Source organism: Miniopterus schreibersii (assembly GCF_964146895.1).
Source record: "Miniopterus schreibersii genome assembly, chromosome: 2".
Lineage (NCBI taxonomy): Eukaryota > Metazoa > Chordata > Mammalia > Chiroptera > Miniopteridae > Miniopterus > Miniopterus schreibersii.
The window spans coordinates 185,563,442-185,583,997 of record NC_138102.1 but is presented as its reverse complement, the minus strand read 5'-3'; the positions used below and the strand labels follow the sequence as shown (position 1 = coordinate 185,583,997).

General features: G+C 66.3%; 1 protein-coding gene across 2 annotated transcripts in view; it reads left to right on the top strand.

Annotated features, from left to right (window-relative positions):
* Nucleotides 1-2,825: 2,825 nt before the first annotated feature.
* WNT7B (Wnt family member 7B) overlaps nucleotides 2,826-20,556 on the top strand; it is a 47,040-nt gene continuing 29,309 nt past the window's right edge. Inside the window, exon 1 of one of the 2 annotated variants that reach the window (XM_081130132.1) lies at nucleotides 2,826-2,995. In XM_081130132.1, the coding sequence (XP_080986258.1) occupies nucleotides 2,900-2,995 (96 nt within the window). In that variant the 5' untranslated portion in view covers nucleotides 2,826-2,899. The remainder of the gene's footprint in view (nucleotides 2,996-20,556) is intronic. The other variant, XM_081130133.1, reaches the window with a different exon arrangement.

Here is a 20,556-nt window from a genome sequence, read left to right as displayed (position 1 = left end):
GCTGCGGGTCAGGTGGGGCCAGGGGTGCCAGGCCAAACCCGCACTGACTGAGTGCCCGCCCTCTGCCCCCACTGTACACGTGCTTTCACATGGTAACTCATTCGACGGTCAGGACCCCGTGGGATGCAGGTGCCACTGTTCCCCCCGCATGGAGATGAGGAAACCCAGGCTGCAGACGCTGAGAACGTTGCCCTGCTGGCCCCACGGAGCCCAAAGGTGGCCTAAGACCCATCCGGGGTCCCTAGGGTGCCCTGACTCTGGAGACTCCTGCCCTTTGGGCATCGGCCGGTTTCCATAGAGTGGGAACCAGAGCTCCATCCCTGGCAGAAGGGTCCCCTCTCCTTCCTTCCATCTGCTCTTTCCCGCGCCTCAGACAGATGTGAACCCCTGGAGCCAGACCCTGTTGGGGATGGAGGGAGCTGCAGTCCCAGGTGGGAGGAAGGGCAGGTGGGGTCGCAGACCTCGGAGCCCTGGAGTCAGCCCTGGGAACCCAGGGGTGGGGACCTCAGGCGCAGCTGCCCCCTGACGCCAGGCAGCTGCTTCTGCTCCCTGCACGCATGCACGCGTGTGCATGTATGTATGTATGCACCTAGGCATGTACGCACGTGCAGGTGCCAGCTCCCCGGCGCCGCTTCCCCCCGCAGCCGGCAGGGGGCAGCAGGACGCTGCGTAGCTGCCCCGGGGTCCCCAGGGCGCGGCGTCCGGAGGCCCAGGCCGGCTGAGTCCCACCTGCCGGCCCGGCCCTCCCACAGCCCGACCCGCAGGGGTCTGGGGTGGGCGAGGGGGGTCCCTGCGCCCGGGGCCGGGGGCGCAGAGGCCCGGAGGTGGGAGGAGGCCACCGCTGGGGTCCCTGCTGCTCCCGAGGACTCGCCCTACTACGGAATAGGGAGACGGAGGGTGATGGTGGAGGGGGTGTTGGGGTGGCCCCGGGCGCGGTGCCAGGGTGGGGACACCGCCCGTGTCGTCTCCCCCCCCCCCCCCCCCCCCCCCCCCCCCGCCGGCGTGGCCCGGTGGCCTCAGCGCCCCGCGGCCCGGCCCGCGCCCCCGCGCGCCGCCAGGTGGCAGCATCGGCCCGCGAGCGAGTCCGCGCCCCGCCCGGCTCCCCGCCCCCAGCCGCCCGCTCCGGCCACCGGCCGCGAGGGCTCGGCCCTGACCCTCCGTCTCCAGAGTTCAGCTTCCCGTCCGCGAAACCCCAAGTCCACGGCCGGGGGCGCGGGCGTGCGGGGGCCACTCGGAGCTGATGCCACTATTGTCGTTTCACGTCCGTGCCTCAGTTTCCCTGCCTGTGACGGTGTCCCGCGTCCCGTTCACCCGGGACCGCTCCCCATCCGCGCGGCTCCCCGGCTCTGCACAGCTGCACCCCCTTCCCCCATTGGGGGCCAGGGATGGCCCACGCCCGGGTCCTGGCGCGGGTTCAGGGGATTTGAGGGATTAGGGAGGGATCAGGGGCAGGGGGTCAGCCGGGCCCGGGGCGGGGACGGAGGCTCCGAGCCCCAGGTCCCCGCCGGAGCCGGGCTGGGTGGGACCAGGGGTGACAGGCAGCCACCCCTCCCCACCTCCATACGCCCACCCTAGGGAGTCTCTGGTCCCAGCTGGTCCGAGGGGACGAAGCTCTCCCAGCGCCGTCCACTCGCCCTGGAGCTGCTGCCCCGCCGGCCGCGACCCCGCGGGGCCGGGAGGCGCCGGCCAGGGCAGAGGTTGGGGGGCTCCCGTCCCACCCCCTCCCAACGGGCAGGGCTTCCACGAAGCAGGGTCTGCGGGGGCCCCGGCGCCCACTCTCTCCAGACCCGGCCGGGCCAGGCGGCTCCGGGGGGAGGCCCGAGCTGGGCCCGCGCAGGACACCGCAGGGACTGGGGGGCCGGGGCAGCGGGGAGAGGAGGCAGGGGGACCCCCGCGGCCCGGAGCCGTCTCCATCGCCCAGAGGCTCCCGCAGGTCACTGGGCCATCGCCCCGCGTCTGGCCAGGCCTGTCTGTCTGTCCCCATCCCGAGTGAGCCGCGCTGACAGGTGGAGGGACCCGGGCGCTGGAGGGAGCGTGGGGACGGCGCCGCGCGGAGCTCAGGGTGTGGCCCGGGAGGACCCCGCGCGGATAACTGCGGGGGGAGGGGAGGCGCGGGGCCGCGCGGGGCGGGTGGTCCCTCCCTCCCCCACGAGGGACTGCGGGCGGAGTGGCCACCACGGCCCGCGCCGTCCACTCCCGGCCGCCCCGCCCCGCCCCGCGGGAGCAGAGGCGCGCGGCCCCTCCGCAGGTGTCTCCTCCGAGCCGCACCCTCCCCCGCGCCCCCCCCCAGCACCCAATCTCCCTCCCCCAGCCGGGTCCTCGTAGGACAGCGGGAAGGGAGTGGGCCCGGGGAGGGGGGTCCGGGGGGTGGATGCGCCTGTGTCACGGGGGAGGGAGGAGAAAAGGGAGGGGAGCGCCGGGGAGCGAGGGAGAGAGAGCGCGCGGCGAGCGAGGAGGGCGGGCGGGAGGCGGGTCCTCCTACCTGGGGCGCGCTCGCTCCCTCGCAGCTCGCTCGCCGGGCCGCGAGTCACCTGGGGAGGCGGACAAGTGCGGACACATTGGCCGCCTGGCGCTCGGGGAGGCGCGCACGGCCCCAGGCGGCTGCGCCCAGTCCAGGCAGCGCCCGCCCGGCCGCCGCGCTCGGGCCCGGCCCGGGTCCCCCCGGCGCTCTCGGGGCTCCGCGGCCGCTCCCCGGGCTCCGAGGCTGTGCCCCCGCGCCGAGGTCCCTCCCCGAGGCGCTAGCGGCGGCGGCGGCGCCCCGGGCTCACCATGGTGGCAGCGCGCGCCCCGCGCCCGCGCGTCGCCCGCCGCCCGAGCCGCAGCGCCGGCTGAAAGCGGCCCGCGCGCCCCGCGCCCGCCCGCCCGCCCCGCCCGCGCGTCCCCTCGGCCGCCGCTGTCTATGGCGCAGCCCCCCGCCCTGGATCATGCACAGAAACTTTCGCAAGTGGATTTTTTACGTGTTTCTCTGCTTTGGCGTCCTGTACGTGAAGCTCGGGTGAGTAACGCGGCGGGCAGGGCGTCCCCGCGGGGGCGCTGGGCCGGAGGGGCCGGGCCGGCCTGTGCGTGGCGTCCTCGCGCGGGCTGAGCGTGGACCCCGCCGACCCCCGCGCGGCGCGCTGTCCCGAGGGGCGCGGGCCGGGCTGGAGGAGGGCGAGCGGGGCGCCCGGCGGCCGCGGGCGGGCTCGCGGGTAGCGGGGAGCGTGCCCGGCGCCTACTTTCACCTGTTTGGGCTCCAGGCCCCGGGGGTGGGACGCGCCTTCCCTCCCCCGGGCCGCGCTGGGCGCTGAGCCCGGGCCGAGCGCTCGCCGCCTGGAGGGCGCGCCGGGGTGGGGGGCGCGGGGGGGCGCGCGGGGGGCGGCGGGGAGCCCGGCGGGCGGGGGGCGCGCACCCCCGCCGCGAGCGCGCAGGCCGGTGCCCCCGCGCGGCCCTCCGTCTCTATCCATCACCCGGACGTGTTGAAATTACCTTGACAACTCGTCCGGCTGGCTCGGGATGGGCCGCGCGGCCGCCGGGCCGCCTCGGGCTCGGTCCGGGCCCCGCGCCCCCGCCCGCCCGGGCCTCGGGCCGGCCCCTTCTCCGCGCTCCCCCTGCAGCGGGCGGGCGCCCGGCGGGCCGCTCGCGCCGCGGTAGCTGCTCCGAGTCGAATTTCCACATTCCTGAAGCCGCCGAGTCCTTACCTGTTGAGCTGCGCGCTCCCCTAGACAGACTCCGTCTCGGCCTCGCTCGGAGCGGGGGCGGGGGGGCGGCGTGATCGCGGACGGGGTGCGGTGCCGCGCTCCCGGGGCTCCCGGACCCCGCGCCTCGCCGCGCCCTGCGCGCCTACTGTGCGCCTCGGCCGGCGGGAGGGAGGCGGGCAGATCCCGGCCGCGGGCGAAGCCGGCCAACAGCCCGGAGGGAGGGCCCGGCCCGGGCCGCCGGCCGAGACGTGGAAGCGCCACCTGAGAATCGTTGGCGTCCATTTTACAGATGGGGAAACTGAGGCCGGCGCAGCCGGGGCGGGACGGGAAGGCCTGCGTCCCAGCCGCAGGGCTGCAGACCCCGCGCGCGCGCCCGCGGCGGCTGGCGACCCGGTGTCCTGCGGGCCTGTGGGTAGGCCCCGCGTCCCTGGGTGTTTGTTTATGGGAGGTGAGGGTTCCTGCGTCGAGTCTGCGGGGGTGGGGAGTGGGGAGCGGGGAGGGAGGGAGGCACTGTCCTCGGGCCTCTCCAGCAGCCCCCGCGGTTACTCTTCTTGTGCTCCCCAAAGGAATGGGCACCCCCTAACGGGGCTCTCTCTGCAGCCCGGCTCTCAGCACTGAGGCCGGGTCCCCTCCTGGCAACCCTGGAGCTATCAAGTGCCCTCACTGTTCCCGTTTTTAAGGGTTAGGATACCCAGCAAGGGAGGGCAAGTCTCTTGCCCACAGAGTAAGCGGCAGAGCCGAGAAGGGCGTTGGCTCTGGCCTCCACCACGGACCCCTCTCCCCAGCACCCATCCTCAGCACCAGTCACCTGAAAGCCGCTTGCAGGAAGAGCTGGGGAAGCACCCCCACCTCCCCTCTCCCAGGTGGGGAAGGGAGGGAGGTCAGTGTGCCCTGCCTAGGCTCCCAGGGCTGTCCCCCCACCCCACGAGCCTCCTGTCCCCTCTGTAAATGGAACCGCAGCTGTGGCCATCCTGAACTGGGTGGTGGCCCGCGTTTGAGTAGGGAGAGCCCAGTGCGTGGGTGCCGGCCTCTCTGGGAGTGCATAAGAGAGCGAGGCCGTGGCCCAGGCCCTGCGCTCCCCTCCGGTGGAGGGACCCAGGAGTGGGGACTCCTCCCCCGGTGCCCCCTAAGGCACACACTCTCTCAGTCCCCAGAGAGGAGCAGGAAGCCCCGAGAGACACCACGGGGCCTACTAAGGGGAGGGCGGCTCAGCCCCTGCCACCACCGCAGCCCCCCTGTCCTTGACCTTGTGGGGATGAAGGGGCCTGCTTTCTTCCTAGAGCCAACTGGGTTGTCTACGGCAGGGAGGGGAGGAAGCTGGGCCCAGATGTCACCTAAGGGGTTAAAAGACCTGGGAGCCCAGTGCATCGAGGCCGAGGTTTGGGTGGCCAGTGCTCCCCCCCACTCCTCACCCAGTGGCCTTGGGTGAGTTCTTTAACCTTCCAGCCCACCTCCCCTCATCTTAAAAATGGGGTAACGGTAGCACCTCCTTTACTGGGCTTGGTGAAGGTTAGTCCTGGGGGCCTTTGTGTGAGATGGGGGGGGGGCTGTCCTAATAAACACCTGTTCACACCAGCCCAGCCTTTCTCCTAGTTAATGACCAGGACCTCACAGCGGCTGCAGGGGTCCTGGGGTGCCTCCTCACAGTGTATTCTGGGGCCTCAGCATTGGAGGAGTTGGGATTTCAGGGCCACCAAAGTCCCAACCAAATGGCAGAGACTGTGTGTGTGTGTGGAGGATATTTCATGATGACACCTTGCCTGCCCACACCTTTCCCCTCCCCCCCACATATGCCCCTCAGCCAGGGCAGATCTGCAGCCCCTGGGAGAGCTCCCAGACCAGCAGGGGTGGAGAACTCGGCCCTCACCATCCCTATGGGGATGGGGTCCCAAGACCACATGTGTCTTGGGTTTTGCACAATTTTAAAACAAGTGGCTTTGGGGAGTCACAGTTCCTCACTTGGGGACTAAGCAGCCTCCCAGCTCCAGCCCTGGACGAGGCCGAGCCAGGGCCTGGGGGATCAGTTTGGAGTCTGGGCACCCTCTGTCCTGGGGAATAAGGGTCATGAAGTCCCAAGACCAGCCCTGCTCCATGTCTGCCTCCTGCCCTTGGGCCGGGAGAGGCCAAGGGGCCTGAGAGCCCTGGGCCGGGAGAAAGACGGGGGAGAGGCAGCCCTTGCTCCTGGATGCTGGGGATGGGTCTCCACACCTGGTCGAGAAGCCGGGAAACCCAGTACCGCTGGGACCACTGGCCATACTGCGGACACATCTCTTTTCTTGCCATGTACCTGCTTTGTGCCTTTGCCCCGGCTTAAGGGGTCTACACCGCATCTTGAGAAACACTGACGTGTAACCAAGCTCGGCAGACAATAGGAGGTGGGACTCAAAACCTGTGTTTCTGGGCTTAAAAAAAAAAAATCGCTGGCGAGAGGATTGTTCAAAAAAACTGTGTCCCACACTGATCCCAAACAACCCTTCAAAAGAGAGCCAAAGAAGTGGGGGGGGGAGCCGGAGTTGGGGGCCTCTGTGCACCTGCTGGGGGTGCGTTCCCACTGTGAGCCCCTTGGAAGAGACTCGGAGGTAGAACCCCGCAGAGGCCCCAGTGCGCATGTGCGCAGGTGAGCCCCGCGGGGCCGGGCCTGGTTGGCCACAGCAGCGAGCGCACCGGACCCGCAGCCGGCCTCACCAAACCGCGGGGCGCGCGGGCAGAGCGCAGCACGCCCGGGGCATCTGTGCGCGCACACCTGCGCCCGCACCGACGGGCCCACGCTCCCGCAGGCACCCGCAGGCACCCGCAGGCACCCTGAAGCGCGCGCTGCCGAGCACGGCCCCCAACAGGAGCGCACGCCCCCGCGCGGTTACCCCGCCGTGCTCCCCCCCAGGTGCACCCTCCAGCGCCGGCCAGAGCTCTGCGGCTCGCCGAAGTTGCGGGAAGGGGTCCAAGCCGAGGCAGTTTGGGCAGGCCCCGGGGGCGGCTCCCGCCGCGCGCTCGGGTCAGCCTCCCCTTTAAAAAACCCGCCCGCGGAGGAGGCGGATGTGAGGGCCGCCCGGCCAATGGCAGCTGCGGGCCTCGGGAGACTTGGAGACGTGAGCCGGAGCGAGTGACAGAGCCGGTTCCGACCGATCCACGGACGGAGGTCCAGACGGCGGCTGAGGCTCACCCGCTGCCCCCTGCCCGCCCCACCCCCGCCCCGCACTCTAGCCCCTGCGCCATGCGCGGCCCTGGCGGCGGGGCACCGGCCACCACTGCGCCGGGACCCGCGCGCCAGGGTCCCTAAGCACCCGCTGCCGCCGCCCTACCCCGGGGCGGGCCCGGAGCCCCCGGCCTCGGCGGGTTCAGGCGCCCTGCCCGCGGGGCCTGCCCAGCCCCGCCAGGAGCGCCGGCCCACCATGCTCCTGCTGTCGCCGCGGAGCGCGCTCTTCTCCGTCTATTGCCCGCAGATCTTTCTCATCTTGTCCAGCGGCAGCTACCTGTGAGTGCCGCGGGCCGCACGTGGGCGGGCGGGCGGGCGGGGGGCCTGTCCTCGGCCTGACGCTCGGGAGCCGGACGCAGGGGACGAGGCGGCGAGGTCCCCGGGCGGGGCGCCTGGTGCCCAGCGCGCGCGAAGCAGGGGGACTTGGGGTCGCCTGGCCGGCCTCAGCCGCGAGGCGGAGGAGCCCGGGGAGCGGGGGCGGTGGGAGCTTTGGCAGTGAGAAGTTACGGCTTTGGGGTTAGAGAAAAGGTGGCCCCCAAGAGGCCAGGCTGAGCCCCAAGACCAGGCTGCGGGCACCGAGCACGAAGGCCGGAGGGCGCGGGGGCGGTGCGGCGATTCCCTGCGCGTCCCAGCCGAGTCCTGGACCGTAGCGCCCCCCTCCCGGTATAAGCCCGCGCGGGCCGCACCGTCGTGGCCCACCTGAGAGCGCACGCACGCACCCGCTCCCCTGCGTGAACCCGGCGCGCACGTGCGCGCTGCTGACCCGCAAGGTTGCTGCGGCTTCTCCCGCCTTCCCGCCGCGCTCGGCCGCCCGACCGCCGCCCGGGCCGCTCCTCACCTGGGGCGAGGGGGCCACCCGCGCGCGCGGCGGGCCAGGTGCGCCCTGGCGGTCCGGGGGGGCGCGCGCAGAGCGCGGGCGGGCATGTGCGTTCGCCGGGCTCGGGCAGCTCCCAGCAGGGCCCGGCCGGGCCCAGGGAGCCGAGGGGGCACGTTGGCGCAGCGGTGGCTTCGCTGGATTCCTAATGGGACGCATATGCTCTGGCCTCCGATTTAAAAAGAAGTTTGATTTATGGAACCGCCGTTTGGGGGAATTTAAGCTGGATGCTACTGATTAAACCTCAGAGCCAGCGCGCCCTCCCCTCCCCCTCCCCCTCCTTTACACGCGGGCCACGTCCGGGGTCGCCTACCGCGGCCAGAGGAGGCGGCCGCCGCCTCCCCGCGCCCCGCGCCACCCCTCCCCCCACGAGGCCGCAGTTTTAATAAATCGCCTCGCCCCCACCCCCTTTTAATAGAGACGCAGCCAATTTCTCCTCCAGCTCCTAGGAAATTACTATCCTACCAGTTTTCCTTCTATAAATAGTCGCGCATCTTGAAACAAAAGTTCGCAACCACAGCCAGATGCTGCGAGGCCCGCGGTTTCCCGGGCTGTGGGACATAATTACAAGGTCCGCGCGCAGAGAGCGCTCCAGGCCCGGCGAGCAGCCCCGGCTGTGGAGGCATCGCCCGGGGCGGGGGGAGCAGGCTGCCCGGGCAGGGCGCGGGGCGCGGGGCCGCTGGGCACCGCCTGAGCATTGGGGACTCGGGCTAGGAAAGGGATCCCAGCTTCTGGCGTCGCTCCCAGGAAATGGATCAGCCCAGGGGGCCTTGGAATCCCGGCCTCGGTTCTCGGAGGTCAGAGGTGGGGGTCCGGAGCCTCCCCCTCCCTAGAATGCCCCGCACCTCAGTCTTAAATCTTGCTAGAGAATCCGCAGGCCCTCTCTGCTTAAGAGCTCAGCTCGGGGCCAGCTGGCTGAGGTTTGGCCTTAATGGGGAGGTGTCGGGGCGGGAAACCTGGACTCCTGGGGTGGTTTGCAGTGAGATCCTGAGAGGAGGTGGTGGGCGAGGGGCTCAGGAGCTGGTGAGGGCAGCCGGGGGGCAAGGCAGAAGTGGAGGGGCTCTGAGGCAGGTGGTGGCCTGTATCCCTCAGCAGACCCGGAGCTTTCTTTTGGGGTTGGCCCTCCAAATCCGGGTCTGCAGGGACCGCCATCTGTGCCCACACAGGCTCTCTCCACGGTGTGTGCTGCCAGCTTGGTTGGCAGAATTCCCCTAAAACAACAGCTTTCTCAAATGTTCCTGGGCCAGTGCTGGGGTCTGGAGGGGGTGGCAGGGGCACAAGTCCGATTGCCCCCTGCCCTGCCTCCATCTGCCCGCCCTCCAGCCGGCCCAGGCTGACCTGAGTCCCCCCCGGGAAGAAAGTGCTGATGCCAGTCTTTCCGGAGCAGAGAGGAGCTCAGATGTTCCCGGGAGCGAGGGAGGGAGGCCTCAGCATCCCCGGGCCTTCCCTGCCCTGTTTGGATGGGCACAGACCGGATACATAAAGTGCCACGGGTGGGAGCCGGGCCCGGGTGATGGGAATGAAATGCGGTAGAGCTGATGCCTAGAGGCAGGTGGGGCCTGGCCGGTGGGAAAGCTCTTTGAGAACTATTTCGGGTCAGTGGTAAGCCCGCCTGAGCACCCCAGGGATGCTGAAGAAGGTCGGCCCTGTGGGGTCTGAGGATGCCCAGGGCAGGAGGGGCCCTGGGCGGAGGCTCCTTTCTTCTCTAGAGAACTTTCCAGAAGGCATCCCATTGCTGGGATCACAGACGCTGGCGGACAGTTGATCCTGTCCCTTTCATCTGGGCTGCTCTCCCAGCGCCCTGTCCTGGGCTGTGGTCCGTGCACAGCGAATCCCAGATGCATGCCTGGGCCCCTGCCACTGATTGGGTCCGACGGGTGTGCTGGCCTGGAAAAGGGCCCCGAGCCCCCCTCCACCCCCCATGCCTGATGCAGAGCTTGGCTGGATGAGCCGAGCAAGGCAGCTCTGGACAGCCACACCCTCCTCTGCGCCTCTGTTGTCAGAGCAGAAGCTCCCAGGGCTGGTGGGGGTCAGGGAGGGCCCAGGGAAGGGCAGGTGGGGGGTCACAGGCCAGGAGGAGGGCCAGCGATGCCAGGTCAGCTGGTATGGGGGCCTGGTGGAGGCCTCGTGCCAGGACCAAGCTGACCTCCTGTGCTGGGCAGGTCCTTCCGGTCTTGGCCTCCCTCTCCCAGATGTGGGGGCTGGCTGCAATGATCCCCCCAGGTCTTCCGGTCCGAGCCTCTCATGGTGACCGCCTGCTCAGGGAGCTGAGTGAGTCATGAGTGACAGGGCGGTTACTCACCGACCACCTGGCTGGGGGGGGTGGGGGCACTCACCACTACCCAGCCCAGGCTGGGCCTCTTCCCGGCTCCGGCTCTGCTGCTGTGGCTTTATTGGTGGTGTCTGCCGCAGCCCCAGGAGCCCCGTGGGCATGACCCTGGTGGGGGGGAGCTGAATCAGGTCTACTCCCGTGGCATCACAGCCCACGTGAGGCAGAACGGGGCCACCGGCTCAGGCGTGGACAGGTCACCCTCAGGAGGAGCAGCTCCCGGCTAGCTGGGAAGGCTGTCTATTGGGGTAAGGAAGGAGCTCTGCTGTGTGGCCTCGGTCAGGTCTCTGAGCCTCTCTGGGCCTCAGTCTCATTGTCCATCACTAGGGATGGAGAGCCTTCCTCTGCCCCTCAGGCCCACACGCCCTCAGGTCTGAAAGCAGGCGCAGCATTAGAGAGGGTGGGTGTGCACACGGGGGCTAGAGCCAGGGAACCTGACAAAATCTTTGCACCCAAGAGAACCCCAGCTCAAGATGCACAAATCAGAGAGAGCCCCAAGAGGTCACTATGGTGTGAGTGAGACCCGTCAAGCACTTGTTAAGGGGGCTGGTGCATACTGGAGAGGACTCCCTTTGACCCTCTGTGGGGCAGGTGAGGGCTGGGTGGGATGGGGCTCCCCTGGGGCTGCGGCGGATCCGTCGAGGCTGCAGGAGAATGGCTCATTTTCTAACCAGGTTTCCCTTGAGTCCTCGTGAGGCCAAGGGGCCCAATGGTGACCCAGATCTCATCCCTGTTCCTCCTCTTACTGCCTGGACACATTCTGGAGCCCCAGCTGTGTCCTCTGTACAGAGGGAGCCATGGGAACTCAGATCTCCTAGAGTGGGTGTGAGAATTCAACAGGCAAATGCAGAGATGTGCTCCCCTGCATTCCGAGATTACAGTGAGCGCTCAGGAGACGGGCTCATTCCCAGTTGTTAGGAGCAGGGAGGCCCAGTGCTTGTTCGGAGGAGAGTGATGAACTCTCAAGAGTGTCTCAGAGGGCTTCCTGGTGGGGCTGGCAACAAGACAGGGTTTTGAAGGGTGGATAGGAGTTGCCCAGACTAAACAGGAACATAAGAGAGGACCCTAGAAGGAACAACACTTATTGTCAAACCCATTCACCCGGGGTTCCTCTCGAGGGAGCCTCATGGCATCTTGCTGAGACAGACAGACTGAATGATGGGGCCCAGCAGAGACGCCTTCTCCTGAGGGCACCCAGAACCCAGGGCAGCAGCCCTCTGGGGAAATGTTCCCTTTGGTGTTCCAACAGAGAGAGGAGCCCTGGGGTCTCTGGGGTCTCTGGGGTGGCCAAGAGCTGGTGGAGGTGCTCTGGGGGGCGGAGACCACCATGAAGGGAGGTGTTTTCTGAGGCTCTGACTGCACATTGTTCGTTTCTGCATTGCGCTCCCCTGGGGACATGGTGGACATAGGCCCAGCAGGTTACACTCCCTGCCCCCTCCACCCCACTGTGTCCCTCAGAGCCTCATGCAGCCTGTGGGGAGCCCAGGGCCCCAGCTGGTGACCTGGACTGGTGGTGGCAGGGGAGGGATGGGAGGAGATGGAGGTCTTGATTATGGGACCCAGACCTTCTGTGGGCTCAGGACTGGGGGGTACCCAGAACAAGCCCCCTGAGTGCAGCCTGTGGATAGCCCCCTGAGCTCTCAGGCCTCTTGCCCTGGGGAAGTTGGAGGGGCTTCAGCTGGCTCCCCTGAGGCTCCATTCTTCATGGCCCTGGGTCCTGCTTAGGCTGGGCTCAACGCCCCCTCCCCCAGCAAGGGGACAGGAGGCTGGGCGCCCTCCCTTGTCAGATGAAACCCCGGCCCAGGGCTCCCTCAGCCTGATGAAAGGGTCATTGTGTGGCGCAGGCCGCCCGCTGGCCAAGGACAAACCACCGTCTGTCCTCCTTCCCTGGCTCGGGGCTGGGCCCCCCCTGGGCTGGCCGGCGGGGTGGGGGTGGGCACAGGTGCGCTCCCTCTTCCCTTTCTCCAGCTCCGCTGTCCCCATCACAGACCCGTCCTCTTGCTCAGGCCCCTCCCAGTCCTGCACTGACAGGGGGCATCCTCAGCCCTGAGTGGGGAGCCTGAGGCTCGAGCCAGCCCAGCTGTTGGAAGGGAGGTAGCGAGCTTTCTGGCCCTGGAGGCATGCAAGCAGGTGCAGGAGTGAGGGCCAGGGATGCCGGGGAAGGGGCTGGCCTGGAAGACAGCCAGCCCTCTCTAGGGCCTCTGTGCCAGTAGCCATGTGGTGTGCTCGGTCCACTCCATGGACAAGGATACTGAGGCCCTAGTGGGGCCCCAGAGCCTCTGGCGGAGCCCAGCCAATGCAGGGCCTGGAACCCTGCCCACCGACGCCTTTCCCAGCCTCGGGCTGGAGCAGGTGGCCTCTGGGGCCCTGGGGATGCCACAAAGGGCTCTGTCTGAGGCTGCCAGTGGAAGACACTATAATTGGGCAGTCCCCAAGTGGCCATTGCTCTGGCAGCCGCCCAGCGTGGAACCAGGGAGGACACCACCCTGCCCTGCAGGCAGCTCCCCGGCGTTGGGCATGGCCTGGAAGAGCCTGAGTTAGTGTTCCCTGGCTCTGATCCTAGTGACACCAGTGGGCCTCTGTCACTTTCCGGATTACCCCCTCCCCCAGTGCTGTCCCTGCCCCCAACCCCACTCCAGGTCAGAGCTGTTCCTTGTGCTGGGAGGCCCTGCTGTTACGCCCAGGCCCCTGGAGGGAAGGAGCCCGGGAGGAGGGTGGGCAGTGTCTCAGCTCACCCCCGTAACTGACATTTGTGTTGCCAGGTACCCAGAGCTGAGACTCAGGCCCTTGCTGTCCCAAGTGGTAAAACAGATTTGAAAACCCCTTTGAGTGGGATTCCTCCAGACGTGCCACCTGCCCCTGGACCCCCAGCTGGGGGACAGGGCTTTGTATTTGGCTGCCAGAGGACTCAGGTCCCCTGGGAAGGCCTCTGGTGGGGGAAGGGGGGAGACTGACATGTGCCTGAAGCTGGGGCGGCCTCCACGGTTTCCTCCCTGGCTGCCAGGACAGGAGTGCTAAGCAAGGGCCACCCCCGGGAGGTGGTGGAGTAAAGTGGGGTGTGCGGGGGTCAGTAACCCTCTAAGTCATGTCCAAGGGGGCTGAGCCCAGATGCCAGCCTAGATGCCTCCGCTCAAGGCATCCTGCTGAGGTGGGTTTCCAGCCAACGCCACTGTCCCGCTAAGTCACCCACCGCCTGTGACCCCACGGGGGTCTAGAAACCTGCTCCCCGCTGGGTAGGACTGTCTGATGACCGGGAGTCATGAGAAGCAGCCCCGGCTGGCCAGCTGTGACCTCTGCCGGGTCAGCATGTGTTCGGTACCATGTGCCCTGGACTTGTGGTAGCCTCAGGGGCACCTGCCGCTTTTCTGGACCTCGCTTTCTACATCTGGGTGATGGGCCTAGAAGCTCTCTGCCCTGCTCTCCTCCCCTTCGCACTTGCTCCCCACCACTCTGAGCACCCCGTACTCTGAGCCTGCTCCCCACCACTGAGCCCCCCTGCAGCCCCCCCTCCAAGCCTGCCCCCCACTCTGAGTCTGCCCTCCTACCACTCCGAGGCTCCCCCACCACTGCAGGCCCACTCTGCCATTTCAAGCCCTCCCCCCCAATCCGAGCCTCCCACCACTCCAAGCCCACCCCCCCTCTGAGCCTGCCCCCCCACCTCGAGCCCCCTCCCTCCAAGCCTGCCCCTCAGGCCTCAGCCTCTACAGCAGCCCAGCGGCAGGTGAATGCAGGTGAGCGGCGCCCGCGGGTGGAACTAGCCCTTCCCCTGCGCTGCACGGCGGGGCCCCTAACGCATCTGCGTCAAGGGAGGACCAGGGGAGACTTCTGGTGGAGGTGACCTCTGACCTGGTCCTGAAGCATGTCCTGGAGAGAAGGTGGCATCTGGTGGAAGGACGACTATGGCCTGGGCTGGGTACACCGAGTGGGCAGCAGTGAGAGTGGGGTAGGCGGGGGAGGTGAGGGCAGAGTGCAGGATGGGCGGCTCGACCTGGGGACGGGGTCGACAGAAAGGGGTGCTCCTGCCACTGGCCTCAGATGGAGGGGGCTTCAGGAAGGGGCGATCGGGGGTGACGGGGCACTGTCAGCGTTGCAGCTCCGCGAGGTCAGGCCTATGGCTGCAAGGTTGACAGCCGATGCCCTCCCAGCATCCAACACTGCACCGGGCACCTAGTTGGTGCCCAGTAAGCACATGTCGGATGGTCAGGTGGCCACTCGTGTGTCTGGGGCCCAGTGAGGCCCTGTCCAGTGATGGCAGAGGTCTCCAGGCTGGTGCTGGCCCCAGGGGAGTAGGTGGGCATAGGGGTGGGCTGGGGCCTGGGCAGCCTCCCAGATCCCCTGACTCAGGTCTTCCTGGTGACTTCACTGCTGGCTGGGAGTGCGGGGAATTTCCAGGTGCTTCTGGCACACTCCCTCCGGAAGGAGCTAGTCCATCACCTCACAGTCCCCATCTTCCCGGGCCCATCCTGGGTGCCCATCCTGGGTGCCCATCCTGGGTGCCCGTCTGCCCACCTCACGCCCTGCGGTAGGCTGAAGTGGTGGCTTGGCTGCTCCAGCAGGGTCATCACCCCCTGGGTGGAGCACAGTGTCTGGCATGCCCAGGCTCCCAGGGTCACCTTCCTGGGTCTCAGGCCCAGGAAATAGGATGCCTGGGGGGGGGGGGGGAGGCAGGAGCCCAGGGCTAGCCGGGCGGCCAGGTGTCACGGGAGCACTGGACAGGGAGTCAGCAGCCTCAGGCTTGGTAGCTCAACCTGTCCCCAGTAACTCCTAGCACACAGGGCCTCAGGGCTCATCACATGGGGACCCCAGAGACAGCGGCCCTGGCAGTGCTAGATGGGGGCTGCAGTCAGTCCATATCTGGGGCTGGGGCTGGGCTGAGGGCTGTGAGCTGCGGAGAGCCCCCCTGTCCTCTGTGTCAACCCCACCTGGCTGGCCCTGTGACTGAGCAAGCCTTCACTCCAGGCTGCAGCCCCCCCGCCGTGGGGGTGGGGGTAGGGGTGGGGGAGAGGGCTTGGATGCCCAGCCCCATGCTCCCTTATTTCCTTTCCAGCAGCTCCAGGAGCCAGGCAGGGTATGCGGTGTGGCGACTCCGTCTGCTGGGGAAGTCCTCCGCGTTGTCTGGCTTCTGCCCCAGGAGTGGGCATTGCAGGGGGCTCCAGCTGCTCCCAGGGTGCTGGCCACCACAGGCATGGTTCCCAGCCCCTCCCAGAGAGGCGCTGAGAGCCAGGGTTTGCAGCCAAGTCTGAGTGTGAGCCCAGAGCGACCCCTGGCTCCCCCTCCCTGCCTTCCTTCCAGGGTGGAGATTCCTGCAGGGGGAGGGGGGGGGGAGAGCGGCCAGCAGTGGAAGAATGCTGAGGAAACGGGAAGTGGGGAGAAGGGCCCAGGGCCTGGTCCTGCCCTGGGCTCTGATGCCGAACCCCTGCCAGGTGGTTGCGTGGCCTTGGACCAGATTCCGCGCCTCTCCTTCAATTGGGGGCTGGCCGCAGAAGGTGGGGGCCGTGCTCAGGTCCCCAGGCAAGGCCCAGCCAGGGAGGTGTTGCTGAAGGTCTGGCCTCATTAAGCACTCACCACATCAGTCAGGTCCTCACAGCCAGGATGCCCAGGGGTGGAGCAGGCTGCTCCTGAGGTAGTGAGCACCCTGTCCCTCGAGGCATTCATGATAAAACACTTGGCTGAGGAGTCCCTGATCGCCCAGAAATTCCCAGAAGGAAAAGCCCAGGGCAGTGGGCTGCTTAAAAAGCGAGGCGGTTGGGGAGGGGGTGGTTCTGGCTCAGAGGAGCTCCCAGCTGTGGTGGAGCTGAGGGCAGGGCCATAGAGCTGGGGGGACCTGGGTGGGGGGCCTTGGCTTGGGTTCCTGATCTGCTCTAAGCTACCACATGGCCCCTACAGGCCCCGCCTTCATGTATTCCTAGAATGGGGACCCTCCAGGACACCGGCCTAAGTTTTAGTCCTAGGGCCAGGAACTCAGGCCTGCCCTGCAGTCCACACAGAGGTGGCTGCTCACTGCCCACTGCCTGCAGGGGCTCAGCGCCCACACCCACTGCTCAGACCACGTCCCGAGTAGCCAGGGAGGCAGAGGCCTGGCTGACCTGTGAGGAGCCCAGACTCCAGCCTGGCTGTGGGCCAGCCTGGCCTGCCAGCCTCTTCCCACCTGTTCCTCCATCCTGTCAGTCCAGCGTCTGTCTTGAGGCTTCAAGTTGGCAATCCTGGTCACCCAGGCCTGCAAGGTGCCCCTGTGTCCCACAGATCTGGGGCGTCAGGGCAGAGGCTGAGGCCAGAGCTGGGGGTCTCATTCCTGCTCAGGCCTTAGCTCGCTGTGCAGCCCCAGGGAGCATGGCACCGGTGTCCCCTTCTGTCCTCTGGGGAGTGGGGAGAAAGGCCAGGAGAAGGCCTGGGCAAAGTCCAGAGCACAGCAAGGGGGTCAGGAAGTGTGGCCACGGCCTGGCCAGACAGGTATCATTGACTCTCAGCCTCTGCAGGAGCCTGGCGTGGATGCATCCAGGCTGGGAGGACAGAAGAGAGACCCAGGCAGGCTTTTTGGAGGAGGCTCCAAGCTGGGCCTGGAATTTTGCCCTTTCTGTTGGAGGGAGCAGGGGACCGCTATGGGGGAATGGCAGGTCCACTATGGCCTGAACCCAGGCATGTCATGATAGGCCCTGAATGCCCAGCAGAGGTCTGGACGTTTCTGAGGTCAGGGGTCAATGTCTTAAGGTTCTGATTTCACAGATTTAGCATATGTGGGGGCTGCTCATGGGTGTAGAGGACCCCTGGCTGTCCTTGCCCACCTCCAGTGGCCTCAGCCCTGCCCAGACCCTCTGCTCTCTGCCTGCTTTTGCCCAGCCTACATGCTTTCTCTCCAGGGTGGGGCCCCAGGATGCCAGGCCAGGAGTGCCAGCTCGGTGGGGAGGGAGGGCTGGTGAGTGAGCGAGGGAGCAGGTGGACGCTCTGCTCTCTTCCCCGGGTACACCGCAGGCTGCGAGCTGAGCAGGGCAGTGGCCTGGAAAGCCTGCGGCAAGCCAGAGTCACGGCAGCTCAGGGAGCCAGCCTGCAAGACCTGCCTGTGAGCAGGGGCTGTTCTCCCCATTGGACAGATGGGCAAACTGAGGTTCAGAGGGGCCAGTGAGAGTCAGTGGAGGAGCAGAACTCGAACACAGGATCCCAAACCAGAACACTCTCCTTAGAATACAGCTAAGGTCCCTGGGCGGCGTGGCTCAGCGGTTGAGCATCGACCTAGGATCCAGGAGATCGCAGTTCAATTCCTGGTCAGGGCACATGCCTGGGTTGTGGGCTCGACCCCCAGTGGGGGGCGTGCAGGAGGCAGCCGATCAGTGACACTCTCTTATCATTGATGTTTCTCTCTCTCTCCCTCTTCCTTCCTTTCTCTCTGAAATCAATTAAAAAATATATATATATTTTAAAAAGTTTTGCTTAAAAATAAAAAAGTGAATACAGCTAAGGTACCTCGATTGTCACCTCGGCCTCTCACTATGCAGATGGGAAACTGAGGCTTGGGTGGGGCAGGGAGGGGCAGAGGGATGGTGTCCTCTTGGGATACCCTGGTCCCTACCCACCACCTCTGATGCCCCCTTCTGGATGTTCTCTAAAGCCTCAGTTTCCTCCTCTGTGGTCGGGCTGGAGAGGCCCATCCTGAGGAGCTGTCTGGGGAGGAGAGGCAGGGTGGGGATGCCACTCAGGACGGTGGTCTTTCTGACCTGCTCCTCCCCGTAAAGTGCAGGCCCTGTGTCTAGGCAGGTGAGGGGACAAGCCAGGTGGCCAGGACGGGCTATGACCGGGTCTGCTCTCTGCACACACATCCCCACCACTGGCTGCTGGGTCCGGGTTCTTCTAACCCAGGCTAGTAAAGGGAGAAGCCATTTGCCAAAAGAGGGCTGATGGGTCCCTATTTTCAGATGAGAATATTGAGACTCAGAACAACCTTAGGTGGCCTTCCCGACATCTGGGGATGTCCCCAAGCCCCATGCTCCCCACTGAGCCTTGAACTCCAGCAGGGGAGGGAGACGAGTAAACTTGGGAAGACCAGAGAAAGGACAGGTGACGTGAGTGCCACCAGGCCTTTGGACCAGCTGTGCCCGCCTCTGACCTACTCTGTTCCCTTCTGTCCCGAGAGGAGGGCCGCAGGGACCCATCTGGCACTGTGGGGTGGCTTGGGGGGTCTGCAGAATGACACAGACCTGGAAGACCTCTTATCCCCACTTGCCAGGCAGAGGCACTGAGGCCAGCATCAGCCCCCATGGTTGCTCTGCTGGGCTCCTGGCTGGAAAGTTCTGGGCCAGCCCCTGCTCACCTGAGGGAGAGGCTGGCAGGAAGTGGCCTTGGGTGGGCGTGTGGGCCAGGTGCCGCCCTCTCAGGTATTTGCCGAGAACTTCCTGGACAAGTGGACCCAGCCTCGCCTCCCTGGCTGATCACAGATAATTAGAACATTCCTCAAATATTTTGCCGGAGGATGCCCGAGAAGGAAGAATTGCAAAGCTCCCCCGGGCCAGGAGCGTGGGCTGGAGGCGCTCTGGGCAGCTGGGCAGCCGGGCCGGGGCCAGGGCTGGGGGCCTAGAAGGAGGCTGGGGATGTGGCCCAACGTGGCCAGCATGTCCCCATCTCCCAAGGAGCTGGGGTGAGGGTGGGGCTCAAGTCCAAAGCCAACTCAGAGCCAGCTGGGTGCTGGGCAATGTTGGGGATCCCCGACCTGGGGAGCCCACAGCAGGTGAGGGTGGACAGCCCTGCCCCTAGTGGTGTTAGGAAAAGCCTGAGGGGTCCACACAGGGTCCTGCCTGGGGCCCTCCAAGGAGGGTCTGTGGGGAAGAGCAGTGAGGCTGAGAGGACACATCAGCCCCGGGCAAATGTGCGGATTCTCAACCCGGAGCAGTGTGGGGTAAGAGGGAGTGGTAAGGGCTGTGCGTGCTTGCGGCCAGTCTTGTGGCTGACACCCATGACCCTGACAGCCCAGCCTGAGGCCACTGTCCTCCTCTGTAGGGAGGAGCTGGGTGTGGGTGGGTGGCCCCAAAGGGCAGAGGGGGCTGGGTGGACTGCCACCTGGGGAGGGTGAAGGCGCAGGCATCCTCCAGTGACCCCCCCTAGCTCTAGGGGGAGGGTCTGTCTGGGGTGTTGAGGTCCAGAGGGTTCAGTCATGTGGTCCAGCTCCAGGAAGAACTGGGATCCTAACCTCCCCCATGGAGTACTGCCCTGGTCCTAGCCTGGGGAACACTCCCAGGCTCCTGTGGTTGGCTCAGGGCAGGGGGACTGGGGTGGTGCTCTGTCCAGAGGAGGGCTCAGAGGGGGCGCTGGGGCCAAGAGGGTTGCCCCCCCCCCCCGGGACACTCGATCCTGGTTTGCCTGTTGGGGAATTCACAGGAGAAATGAGAAGCCAGGTGGAGGTGTCTGGCTCTGTGGCCTCCTTGAGACACATGGCCGGCCCCATCTGTGGCCATAGTTCAAAGGCCCTGCGGACAGATCAGACAGCTCCCGGCCTGGGAGGCTCTGTCACATGTCCTGGGCTGGCAGAGACACCTCTCCCTCTGGCTTTTAAACAGAATGACAGGGCTTGTCCCATCACTGGCGATGCTGGGGACCAATGCCCAGTGGATGTTGGAGCAGGGGGGCTGCCCTGAGGAGCCCCGAGGCTGAGCCGTGGTGGGAGTATCTTAGCCAGAGCCCAGAGCTGTTTCCTCCCAGCCTCCGGCAGAGACTCGGGGAAGGGGACACGGCAGGTGCTGAGAGGAGGGCACTGCCTGTCATAGCCCCACCCACGAAGGGCCCCCTCCAGCCCAGGGTCTCCTGTCCCAGTCCTCCTCATGCCCCAGGAGCCACCGAAAGTAGCCTGCCTCCTTTATTTGGGGTTCACAGAGGCGGAGGGCCTGGTAGGGATGGGCCGGCCCCGGACCAGGCTGGGGACGCCTTTTGATCCCGGGGTGCCTGCGAGCCTGAGTTTGGGCCACACTCCTGTGAGGGCCCCCCAAGACCAGGCACACACAGACAAGGCCCACAGCAGTGATTTCTCATTCACATTGTATTTCTTAAGCGTATTTTCTTTATTTTAATTTTTGTAAGAAAACTTGGTGTTTTCCTTCTCGCCGGATCCTGTGAGCCCTGTATATTTATTTGTGTACTGAGGTGAAACTTTCAGAGCGTAACTGCAGCAATCTCAGGACAGTCGGATGCATTTTTACCAATGTGGGCACCTGTGTAACCATTACCCAGCTCGGGACAGAGAACATTCCAGAACCCAGCAGGCTCCCGGGCCCTCTCCCAGCAAGTGACTCCCACCCACGGTGACTCTAGTCTGGCTTCTGTCTCGAAGGGGAGTTGTGCCCAGTCTGGAGCGCATGTCCAGTCTGGCTTCTTTTGCTCAGTGTGTCTGGGAGTCACCCGTGTGGATGTGTGTCACCCACTGTGTGAACGTCCCATAGTGTGTCATCCCCCTGGGAGGGACACCTGGATGGTGGTGCCAGCTCGTGCAGGGCACACGTGCTTG